The 13,182-nt window shown below is 41.6% G+C and overlaps 1 protein-coding gene across 7 annotated transcripts in view; it reads left to right on the plus strand.

Annotated features, from left to right (window-relative positions):
- Positions 1-13,182, plus strand: part of EPB41L4B (erythrocyte membrane protein band 4.1 like 4B) — a 246,907-nt gene that overhangs the window by 110,037 nt on the left and 123,688 nt on the right. For all 7 annotated transcript variants that reach the window (XM_073332657.2, XM_073332653.2, XM_073332656.2 and 4 more), the window contains 2 exons: positions 1,526-1,578; positions 5,639-5,759. In XM_073332657.2, coding sequence (XP_073188758.1) covers positions 1,526-1,578; positions 5,639-5,759 — 174 coding nt within the window. The remainder of the gene's footprint in view (positions 1-1,525; positions 1,579-5,638; positions 5,760-13,182) is intronic.

Here is a 13,182-nt window from a genome sequence, read left to right on the forward strand (position 1 = left end):
CTTCTTTCTTGTAAAAAATATGGTTTTTGCAGCCTTATTCTTTTTGACAATGTACTTGTGCATTTGTGAGGTAGATAGATAAATTATAGATATATTTATTTTAAAAGATTTATAAAGAAAAATATTTAATCCTAGAATCCATTGTAGGAGTACCACCTATTTTCTTCTTCTGGGTTAATGTTTTCAATATTAGTTTAAACATGATTTATAGTTGAGCGTATCATGTTTTCAGTATTAATGAGAAATTACTAAACTAAGAAATAATTACCTTTATTACTAACTTGTAAACTAAGCTTATTTAAATGGAAATATTGTTATACCAATAAAATAAAAACCAGCAGGATCTTATTTAAGGGGATAAGACAAAATGTCACATTTGCTGTGAATACAAAAAGAATCGTAGTAGGCAGTCAGTTATAGCTATAACATTTCATTCAGTTTCATGTTCATTTACACGTTCGTTCATACACACACACAGGATCTGCAGCTGCTGTATAGTTAACTAGTCCTGAATGTAGCTTGAGTTCGTGACTTGGGTTCATAGGTTTTGGCAGCTAACTAGCCAGGAAAGCCAGGCACAAGGAAGAGCTGGGTCTCTGTTGGGCATGCACAGGTGCCCTTCCACGTTGGCAGCAGAATGTTACCCTTCAAAGTCTTCCATCTCCAGCTTTAGTTTGAATCCAGAGTCCATAGGTTTTGCTGTGTCACGCTGCCTCTGGGTTCGGTGTGATTGATCACCCGTCAATTGCAGACATGACTTTCAGCCTAGGACCTGGCTTTGATGTTTCTTCAGTTGTACTTTTGTTCTTTTCTTTTGAGGGTGGACTCCTCTTACTTTGTCTTACTTCCTCTTACTTACTGTTGTCTGCATCTTCAGCCCTTCGGTGTTTACACTTTATTTCATCAGGACAGGCTGGGGCTGGAGGTTGATTCCATCATCCATACATACCTCATTCAAACATCTAAACTAAACTAATTTTTTTTAGTTTGCAAAAATGAAGGTTGCAGCAAGCTTTTACAAAATGAAGTGAGCATTTTAAAATGGAGTTTGGGACAAATTAAAATGGAGTTAGAGTTACAATATGGACAAGTGTAAGGAATGGTAAACAGTGAGCAGAAGTTACAATATAGACAAGTATAATGAATAGCAAACAGTGAGCAGAAGTTACAATGATGAAACAGTGTAAGTTTCAGCGATTTAAGCAGCAATTGGACTGAAAGTGAAACTCAATTAGCCAGTTATTGGGGTAACTGGTTTTATGAATGAATGTTGTTTCATTCATAAAACTTTGCTTATGAAGTTATATTAATAAAGTGAACAATTAAAAACAATTTCATTGATCAGTTCTACAATATTATATTTGAATGATCTAAATATCGTGCAATTTACTTGATACTTTTGAGTTAATATTTTATTTTCAGTTAGACTGTTGAACTCTTTTATTTTTTTTCTGGAGAAAGGGCTTATATAAAGTATAAGTTAAGAAATGTGCATATTTTTATTATTTATTTTGTCTCTTTAAAGACTGAAATGTCCGTATGATACTGCTGTGGAACTAGCAGCTCTATGTCTTCAAGGTATGTGACTATTTAGAAATAATTTGCATCAACGTTTATTTTAAAAAGTTGACCAACAGTTTCTTCACATATTTTTCCCTTTTGTCATGAATAGGCGCAAATTGACAGTACATTGTTTAAGTGGCAGCTATTTTTATTGTGGTTAGTCATAAATTTGCTGAGTTTTAGAATCTCTGACTCACAATCAGACATTTGTGAAACTTTTGTAATGAAACTCAGTTAAAGTTCATTGTTTTGAAATTCTGTTCCATGGCTTGAGTGACCATAGGCCTAATATTGGGCATGGTCCAAAGTCCATTGAGGTCAAAAGAAGTCTTTCCATTAAATATAGTGGGCTTTGGATCCTTCCGATTTAGTGTTTTAGGAGGAATTTATGGCCCAGATTCAAAGATAGGGACCAATTTGTGGTTTTGGATTAGATTGACTATGAAATTTTGGGTTCAATTCAACCTAGAATTCGGAACAAAATTCAGGGAAGACAAGAGCAGGCAAAAGTAGTATCATTTCCCATGAAATTGTGATGCATATTGCACAGTTTTGTTCATACTGTGTATGTACACAAAGATGATAAAGGAATTATTTACTCCCTTTTCTTTTCATTCATATTGCTTCTTTACTCTCTCAACATGGACCTTCCAGGTTAAAGTCCAGAGTCCACATTAGCTTCAAATTGTTATGCACTCATTTTTGTCTGTGGACTCTAGAAATATCACAAGCATTGGTAACTTCATCCCAATTTTAGACCAGGAGAACTGTTCATAGAACAGCTTGACATATCTACAGTTCCAATAATCAAAGATATGGAGAATTATATCTCTACTAAGAAAAGGAGTAGAGCAGGTCATCCATTTATGGCATTACCAGTATCATAGAAGAAATTTTTATCATCAGGTATCAAAACCAATATTTTAAAAACTGTATGTCAAAACAAAGTATTTATAAATGGTGATGGCATATTTTTTCTTTGATTCAATTAATTTTTCTCTATTTGGAGGTACTTATAGTAGTTTTCTCTAAAATAATGTCATATATTAGCACTGTAATATTGAATTCTGGCTCTCTGCAGATATTAGAATTGCAATTTTTGGATCATTTCTTGTATATTTCTTTCTTTTACATTGATATTGGAGACTTGTAAATAAGCAGAGGCATTTAAAGAACTGTAAAATGATTATTCCCTCCTCAGTAGTTTAAACTTCACCCTAAATTTAAATGTATGTTTTATTTCGGCTTTTTTAAGGGTGAGCAGGATGATAAAAGTGCAGGTTACTAGGAATTGGTGTGTTAATCATTTTAAATGAGAGCCAGTTTCTTTCTGTTAATCAAGACTCTGTTTTTACTTCACCGTTATGGCTGGTTTTTGAATAATATTGTTCTATTAGGTTAATTATTACATTGTTTCAACTAACTGCCTTAAAAGCTGGCATTTTCTGTCATCTTTGGGATGTAAATTGTACTTTTGTAAAGAAAAATCTGGAGAGAAGCATCTATTCATGCTTTTGTAGCTGCTTTAGAATTCTCCTGTATTGCAACTTCCTCTTCTTATATAGTATTTAAAGTTTGGTTTTATTTCATCTAAAATAATTGGTACAATATGTTAAACTATATTTAAGGTCACTCTAACACAATTCACTTAACCAGCTGCATTTCTGACTATTAATTGAAACCAACAAGTGAATTCTTTCTAATATATTTTAAATACCTCAAAATTGTCGGTGTTTGCATTCTCACATTATAAAATCCTATTACAAATTTATTTTTCGTTCTACATTAAAGAGACTGTGGTGTCTCTACAGGTGAAATAATTGTACACTTTTTAAAGACATCTGGGTAGCTACCTCATTTTAAAATGCATCCACCAGTTGGTGCATTTTTTTTTTAATAATTTGCCTATTTCCACATGTTAGAATGCACATACGTAATTTTTAGATTACAGTATGTATATAAAAAAGAACAAGCTCCAAAGTAAGCCATCCTCACCCCTGAACCTCCCAGTGAAAAGATATGGGCCTAGGATTATGCCTCAAATGTCAACAAATTTGCTTTCTGTTGAACCGGCCAGGGAAGTTGAATGTACATATCTGGCTCTGCTGATTTATCCTGATCAGCATCTATGTCAGAGGCTTCTGACTTCTCTCAGACACAAAGCAGCAGCAAGAGTTGTCAAATGTCTCTGAAAACTTGTGTATATGTTTTACTGTTGTAATTCACATTGGAAAATACTGTTGAACAAAAAATGTACACGTGATAATGATAGCTTCATTTTAGATGAAGGTCAATGGATCTCATGATATTTAATATTTTAGGAACCCTAAAATTTGGTCATAAATTTAATCTATTTGGTCATAAATGTAATTGTCAGCTAACAATTAATGTGGGTGTCCTTGATCAGTTAAAATAAATCATTATCATTTTTTATCTTCAAAAAGACTATTTTTCCATGTAAATAGTCTTTCTATTCTGTATTTCTGCAACTTTTATGTGTAATGTTCACATGAAGCGATAGTAGATTTTCTTCAACAGAACTGACTTTCTTAATTCCTTTGTTGTTCATAGCAGCAGGAACACAGATGCATTATAAATAAGGCTGCGTGTCTGTCACGGAAGTCACGGATTCTGTGACTTTCCGTGACTTCTGCAGCAGCCCTTGCTGATTCAGGGGCTACCTGAGCTGGGCAGCCCCTGGGCCAGCAGCAGAAGTTTGGGTGTGTTGGAGAGGGCTCAGGGCTGGGGCAGGGGGTTGGGGTGCAGGGCAGTGCTTATCTGGGGGGAGGGGGGCTCGCCAGCTTCCACCAGCATATCCCTGCAGCTTCTAGGCTGAGGGGCCAGAGGGCTGTGTATGGTGCTCGCGGCCACAGGCGCTGCCCCCATAGCTCCCATTGGCTGTGGTTCCCGCTCAACCAGCAGGGGTCCTGGGTCACAGCCCCCCCCCCCCCCCCAAGCACCAGCGGGGATCCCGCACGGCCGCCCCCCCCCCCTTCCAGCATGGGTCCCAGGCTGCACGGCACAGCCCGAATGCGCACATACCCTCCGGCACCAGCAGGGGTCCCAGGCTTCGCACCACCACCCACCTCCTCCCCCACAACAGCAGGGGTTCCATGCGATCCCACTCAGCACCCACGGTGCCCCCAGACCACCCCTTCCCTCCCGCCCCAGAGCACCCGTGGTCCTCCAGCCCAAATTTTAGTTAGGGGCATATAGTAAAAATCATGGACAGGTCACAGGCCATGAATTTTTGTTTACTGCCCATCACTTTTACTAAAAATACCCATTAAAGCACCAACATTAGTACATATATAGGCATGTGTCATTTGTATGTGGTAGCATTGGGGATGCATGTTTGCTGCATATTTGTTAAACAGTACTGAAGCAGTTAAATTGCAAATTATTTGTATAGGTCAGACATTTGTGGAACCACATGGGAAATTTCTCACCAGTGTATAGGAGGTAGGGGCTCAATTCAGGAGGGTTCTTAGTTCAATGTAAGGGTTCTCAGCACCTTGCAGGATCAATACCAGCCTCAATCTATGCCTTCAAAAAAAATCTCTTCCCAAATATATACTACAGACATGAATATTATGATAGTGTTGGGGTTTTAGAAAATGCTATAATCAATTTCTTGACACTAGCTACTGTATCTTTACATTTCCATATATACAATATGGGAAGAAATATGCGATCATGGGAAACACTACTTAGTGATGAAAAAAATATGTTTCAATTAAAGGAAAATGCAGAATAACCTTGTATGTAAAAGTAGTGCATTTGATCTGAAATTATAGTCCTCTGGAAATCCCTTAAATGCAAGAAGTAGCAGCATTTCATGTGTTTAGAATTCTGAATCTGTGTCCTAAACTTTCCTACAGAGTTTCTAGTCTGATTTGTAATTTGAGATGGCAGAACTTAAGTACTCATACAGATGACAACGACAAATGTATATTCTAAAGCTTCTTCAGTAGGTGTGCTAAATGGGGATATGGAAATATCTTTGTAGAAGCAAGTTGTTTTTAATGTTGTGATGACAGAGTGACTTTTTTTCTGGCTTTCTGAATGATTCCAGCTGAACTTGGAGAGTGTGAGCACCCAGAACACACACCAGAACTAGTGTCTGAATTCAGATTTACACCAAACCAGACTGAAGCTATGGAATTTGATATCTTTCAGAAATGGAAAGAGTGCAGGTATGGTACCTGTGTGGTGGTGTCAGTTATAATAAAGTTACACAAGAGTTTCTTCTCCAAAATCAAATATTGCTGCATAGACCCCCGTTTTGGGATCAAACAGTCTCAATGTGTGTTGTTTTAGGGGTTTTCTAGAAACATCTAGAACCCCTTTAAAAAAAGTGGCAGGCATTAACATCAGACAGGGTTGTGTGGTTAAGTTAATTGTAAGTTTCAGCACTTTGGCTCCATTTTTTCTCCTTGACCTGTGTTCAAGGAGTTCATTTTCCACAAGTGAGAATTTTCATGCCTTCCAAGACTCCTTCACTTAAGCAAGCAAGACTCCTTCACTTAATTTGTACTTAAGGTAGCACCTTCAGAGATCTATTTTTGTCCACACACTCAATCTTTCAAAGATTTCAGGTATTTGGTATCAAACCAGAAGCCTAAATCCAACCCTCCCACACTGGTTTTTTTTTGTTTTTTTTGGGGGGGGGGTGTTTGGATGAGGATGAAATCTTCATGTTAAACCCAAAATATTGAGCCTCCTTTGGTCAAAGGGAACTTGACTTTTGGAAATTGTGAAGATTGTATTAGCCACTGCAGTTTTTCTAAAACTTCGGAGCAGTTAAGAGTCTGGATTGTTGCAGTAGTACTGTGCTATTTGCCACTGTAACCAGTTACATGGCAGCAATCCAGTGGAGTAAGAGAGAATTAGAGGTAATGGAAACGGAATAACTGACACTGAAGCTGACTGTGGCGTCTAGCAAGCCAAAGGACCAGTACCATCTGTACCAACCAAGAGCTCTAGATGGGACTCTTTCTCTGACAGAACCAGCCCAGCCCCATAGGGATCCACCAACCACTCTCTTGTGGCAGCAGATCTGGCAAAAACCAACAACTGGAACATCTAGAACATCAGGACAGACTGAGACATACACTACCCTGGAGGATATCTTCATTTTTGTGGGCCCACAATCTCCTCTACTCTTGGACCCAATCCTTCTGAGTTACGTTTTGATCCCAGAAAAGGAACCACCTCAAGGAGAAGTTACTCCCCTAGTCTATCCAGGAGCCATAGCTTCCTCCCTGTCATTGACAGTACTGCTAATTGAGCTGGCTTTCTCATCTGCTGAATCCTATGTCCAGGATGAACCATCACCTACCTCGGGAGGTTAGCATAGACAGGACTTCAAGAATTTCTTGGACCTGTCCTGGGCTCAGGTAGGATTACCCTCCAAGAGATTTCTTGTATATAATGCCTTACCACCACCACCACCCTCTCCCAACCAGCCTTTGACTCCTCATAGTGGCCCTGTTGGTGTGGGGGGGATCCTTATGCATGACACGCAGATCCATGCACTTGACAAGAGCAGCACAATGTCCCTCTCCTCCTTGATAACAGCATCTTGCTTCTCAGGAATATGTGCAGGAGGAAGATGATGAGCCAGATCAGGTGGTACCAACAAGCATATCCTCTTCCTCACCTGATGAGGCAATTGCCCCATATTCACCCTTCCTGCCTGATGACCATAGGCAATATCAACAACTATTGCAGAGGGCGGCAGCAGAACTTCAGATCCCATTAGAAGACGTTCAAGATATGCAGCACAAACTTTTGGATATTCAGCAGCCCCCCAGACCCAATCAGGTAGCCCTCCCAGTGAATGAGGCCAGTATGGAACCAGCAAGAATGGTATGGCATACACCAGCAACCTGTATCTCTATGGCTAAAAGGGCTGAGAAGTGTTACTTTGTGCCCAGGAAAGGGGCAGAATTATTGTTTTCCCACTGAGCCCCCAACTCCCTAGCAGTACAAGCAGCCATGGAAGGATCCAGATAGCAACGCCCTAAAACCACTGCTGCGGACAAGGGAGCTAAACACCTGAGCCTTCTGGGGAGGAAGGTATTTATATCCATCAGCCTCCAATTCAGAATCTCTAACTACCAGGTCCTGTTAGCAAAATATTTTTTTATGAACTACACAAAGTTCCTGGAATTCCAAGTTAAAACTCCCCCAGGAGGACAAGGCTCAATTCCAAACCCTTACTGAAGAAGGTAGACTCGTGGCTAAAACCTCCCTTCAAGCTGCGGTGGATGTGACTCCCTGGTCATTTATACCTCAGCCCCAAAGAGGATGTAATGCTGCTTGCAATGACTGAAGAGCATGAGTATCAACCTCAGGGCAGACTGTTAGGAGGCAGGGCAAAAACCTCAAATGGGTTGTGTGTCGTATACTTAGATTTCACCAACCAATTATCAAGTGCAAACTCCTCAAGCACTACAACAGCCTTAATATGGAGTCCCAGACAGTCCCCTGGGGTAGTCCAATCTATTTCGCCCCCCAGATAAGTGTACCTTTGTGATAGATGGCCCTTTACACAAGGAGTCACAGCAATACCCAAGTTACTTCCAGTTCCAAAGGACCGGTCACTTACCCCAGGTGAATTGCACCTTAGATCTCACCCCAAAGACAGCACTTGTAGCCAATCTTATAATAAACTATCTAAAGATTTATTTTAGTGGGGGGGGGGGACAGAGTTATTTACAAGGTTAAAGCAGGTGTGTGTGTGTGTGTTGTATTCTTAAATTTAAAAAGGTAATAAATCAACAAGCTCTGTCCTTTAGGGCTAACCCAGGCTAAGCAGCTGGCCGTCTCTTGCTTATGCCTAAAAAAACTTTGCCTCCCAGAGTCCAAGCAGCATAGAGGTACCTATGTTGCTGGGTTTTATCCCTTCATACCCTGTGCCTTGAGCTGCAAACTCAGCTGATGAGGAGGATTCCACATGCATGACTCATCTTTATGGGGGAGAGAGCAGAACAACAAACAATAGTCTGTCTGGTGTCAATGGAGCTTGCCTCTTGGGAAGGACATAACACCTTCTGTTTAAGATCAGCCCTTCACACTAATTAATGTCTCTCTCCTGTCTGGTGATTAACAGTCACAGAGGTTCACAATACAACTGCTCAAATATTTCCTCCCAGTATGGGATACAGATGTTATAAGTGAGATTAATGCATGCAGCAACTTACAAGCATTCAGTAAAGTCTAAACACTAAACACATTCTTGTAATTCTAATACCTATTTTAAATGCTAATGCACAGTTGAGCCAGACTGATTCCAGCTATGTATTTATCAGTGTTCAACTCACACATGGGAACTTTGGCATGAGCTGGCACTTGGATTTCTGCCAGCATCACCAAGGAAGCATCATAAACAGGTATGTAAGCTGAGACCTTTTCCCCAGCCTTTCTAACACCAATGACCACATGAACAGCCGTGCAAGCATCCAAGAATTTAGAGGCCAGGGTATGCAGCCCCATCCCTCGATGACAGCTACTCAGCGTTTTCCACCAGCTAAAGGCTACTTTTGACAGGACTCTGGGGAGTTGCAACGTAACAATGATACCATCCTTGTCTGTTCCCAAATTCCCCTTTTGGTGGCTGCCTAGCATACATTGCCCACAGCTGGAGGGCTGTAGCAGACAAGTGGTTACTAGATATCATCCACTTTAGCGACCATCAAATTTCTTTCTCCCCCTTCTCAAGAAGCCCTCTTTCTGGCCCCTATACAGGGACTGCTCTCATGAGAAGATCCTCCTCAAATGAGGACCTATAGAGCAAGTTCCACCTCAGCATCCAGGGAAAGGGTTGTACTCCCACAATTTCATAGTTCCCAAGGAAAAGGGAGGATGGAGGCCCATTCTCGACCTAAGTCAGAGTTTATATTCACAAATTAAAATTCTGCATGGTTATGTTGGCCTCAGTAATTCCCTGCCTGGAAAAAAAGGCGTATGATGAGCAGCTCTCGACAAGAAAGATGTTTATTTTCCTGTGGACATTCACCTGTCCCACAGAAGGTTCCTCAGGTTTCTTTTAGGACAGGAACACTCCCAGTTCAGAGGACTCCCATTGTGTCTGACAACAGCACCCAAGGTCTTCTCAGTGGTGGTAGCACAGATGAGTGGCTACCACATTTTCCTGGTTTGAAACGACTGGCTTCTAACCGGCAGATCCCATCTGGAAGTTCAGTTGGCAACTTTGTCCTTGCTCTGCCTGCTGGCATCCTTAGGAATCTGCATAAACATGGAAAAGTGTACTTTGATTCCCACACAGCTCATCGACATTATAAGCATGACCCTGGACTTGACTGCAAGGAAGATCCCTCCCTGCAAACAGATTCTTAGTCATGAGCAGTCTGATAAACCAAGTCATTCCCAACCCAGAACAAAAGTCCAGATCGGTCTGTCTTTGCTCGGTCACATGGCCTCCTGCTCATATGTAAGGCCATTTGCTAGGCTGCAACTCTGTTGTCTGCAAGCCTGGCTCTGGTTGGTATATGTGCCCCACACAGCATGAACACCATCATGACAGTGCCAGTCAATGTCAGGGCTTCACTCAGAACCCCCAAATTGTGTGCATTGGAGTCCCTTTCCTACCCCCTACCCTGCCCTCTGCACACGTACACAGCCAGCATGATGATAATCACGGAGGCATCCCTCATAGGCTGGTGAGCCCACATGGGCAGTCACACATCACAAGATGCATGGACACTGTGGAAGGCTGGGATGCGTATCAATCTTTTGGAACCAAGTGCAGTCAGACAGGCATGCAGTGCATTCCTCCCACTCATATGATCCTGATAACATTTGGATAATGTCAAACAACAAGACAACTGTTTTCTATAACCGCAAACGAGGGGTAAAATCCTTTGCAGTGCACAGAGAGCAGTGGTTCTCAAACTTTTGTACTGGTGACCCCTTTCACATAGCAAGTCTCTGAGTGCAACCCCCCCCTTATAAATTAAAAACACTCTAAAATATATTTAACACCATTATAAATGCAGGAGGCAAAGCGGGGTTTGGGGTAGAGGCTGACAGTTTGCAACCCCTCATGTGATAACCTTGTGACCCCCTGAGGGGTCCCGACCCCCTGTTTTAGAACCGCTGGCATAGGGGCAGTCAACTTATGGTGCATCTGGAATCACATCACAATTTCTGTGATGCACCTCCCGGGCACTCAGAACTCACTGGTGGGCAGTCTCAGGAGGCATTTCATCCCCAATTATGAGTGGGAGTTGCCACCTTTTCAACCACTTGCCATGTCCTCAATGTCCCACCTGTCTGTCAAGGTCGCCTTCCTGGTTGCCATTACATTGGCCAGTGGGTGAGTTGAGGGCCTCATGGCCCAACCCACCATACACTATACTTCATCAAGAAAAGGTATCCCTTCACCTCCACCTAAAGTTCATCCCAAAGCTAATTTCTGAGTTCCACATAAACCAATCAATTCATTTACTGGTATTTTTCCTGAATGCCTCTAGTGAGGAAGGAGATGCCATTTTCTTGATGTCTGACAAGAATTGGCATTCTACCAGCAAAAAAAGAAACCATTTGGGAAATCACCCAGACTATTTGTTGCTTAGCAGAGTGGACACAGGAAGAAGTGATATCAGCTCAGATACTCTGTGGATTTCTGGTTGTATCCTCCTTTTCTATCAGTTGGCACATCGTCACATTCTGGGGTCTAATCCAGTCCACTGAAGGGTTGCGTTACCATCTGCTCTGTAACCATAGGTGCTTTAAATTGCTCTGCTGCTGTAATTCTCTTATCTGGATGCTCCCAGCCAGCATAGAAGTATGCATTGAGTGTCTGTATAATAAGCAACCTTGGACCAGCAACTCTGATTCCAGCAGCCTGTTTGCTACACTACAGGTGTCCACCAGCTTTTTGGTTACACCAGGCAAGATTAACCCCAACATCCCCTGTCCCAGATTTTCCAAAAATCATGTGTTCTGCAATATCCAGCCCTTTCCTGGACCATTCAGAGGAATAATGAGGTTTATTTGCTCCTTTAAAGAGACAAACTTCATAGTTTATCACTTTAAGTGGAGTTAACAATCACCTCAATTCAAACACAACACTGAGTTTGTTTAGATTAAAAAGTAAAACAAGTTTGCTAGCCAAAGGAGATAGGATCTCAAGTGAGTTCAGGTATAAAGGATAGAGTTAGAAATGGTTACAAGGAAATAAAAGTGAAAAACACTTTTTAGAGGCTAAGACCTAACAAAACTACCATCTTGTGTCAAGATAAGATTCTTACCATGCTCCCTACCAACTAGATGGCTGCCCTACCCCTCTGGTCATTATCTTCCGCAAAGTTCAAAGTGCTCGGTTCCTTTGTCACCTTAAGTGAAAGGTCACTCGATGTTCTTTGACCCTCTCTTTTATCATCCAGTTAACCTTTAAAATGGATTCTTCTGATGGTTGCCCCTCAAAATAAAATAAAGTATTCAAGCTGTGAGAAAGGAGACATTGAGTCTGGTGAAGGAAGTCCTATATTGGTTTCTCTCCAATTTTTTTTTCAAAAATGCAAATTGATCTGTTCCTGCTCTTTGCAATGCAAATGAATGGCCACTTGCCAGTGATTGCTAATCAAGTTTTATTACACCTGCTGGAGGCATCAACTTATCCTTAGTCTGGGAGAAACTTTCTTACCCACTCCCCAGACCTGCCTGGTAAACACACTGTAATTCCACATTTCCTTCATATTGTCTCTTGGGTGTTTACCTTATATACACCATGCAAGAATATTAATTATCTCTGTTATTAATTTTCCAGTTATACCTTACATGACACGTAGCTGATACAGTTTGACATTAATGAGTTGCAGTACACTGAACTGGTCAGGTCAGCAGAACCTCACTATCAGATACCAATAGGCCTCTTGCACTGTGATGCTGTTAAGGTCACCCAGATGGGGTGAGAGTCCATTCCACTAGAGGACAGGAAGTCTCTGTAGCGTCACTTTGAAAAATGCCTGGGTTGGACATTTGTAAAGCTGCAACCTGGACTTCCATACACACTTTCACAAAGCATTACACTCTGGTTCAAGCTTCTTCTGCTGACACAGACTTTGGAATTGCACTGTTACGGACATCGATACCTCCTGCATCCTTGCAACTGCCGCCTCCTATTGAGGACTGCTTGCCAATCACTCACACATGAAGTACACCTAGGGACTGGCCCTGAAGAAGAAATGGAGGTTACTTACCTGTACCTACAAGTTCTTCCCCTCTGCTTCGGCTCATGACTGGATCCGTGGTAGACAAGGAGCTGGAAAGGCAGGCAGCCTGCACCAACCCTTATACCTGGGAAGTCCAGGGTGCAGGCGTGGACCAACGGCCGCTACTTGCAAGAGATTTTCAGGGCCCCTAAAAATATTTAGGATTCCCAGTTCCTTAACCGCTTTGAAAGAGACTGAGTTTTGAAATCGTTTTGAAAAACACTTCGCTACTTGGAGGTGTGGGGCATCATCAGTGACGGCGCTGCGGTGGCACAACATTTAGGAGAAATAGTTTTTATATTGGCGTGCTGTATAGCCAGCCAGTTATGCGCTTTCTTTGTAGAAATTAAGATTGCATTTGCATGTAACTGGCAGC

This window comes from Lepidochelys kempii, chromosome 2 (genome assembly GCF_965140285.1).
Source record: "Lepidochelys kempii isolate rLepKem1 chromosome 2, rLepKem1.hap1, whole genome shotgun sequence".
NCBI classification, from domain to species: Eukaryota; Metazoa; Chordata; order Testudines; family Cheloniidae; genus Lepidochelys; species Lepidochelys kempii.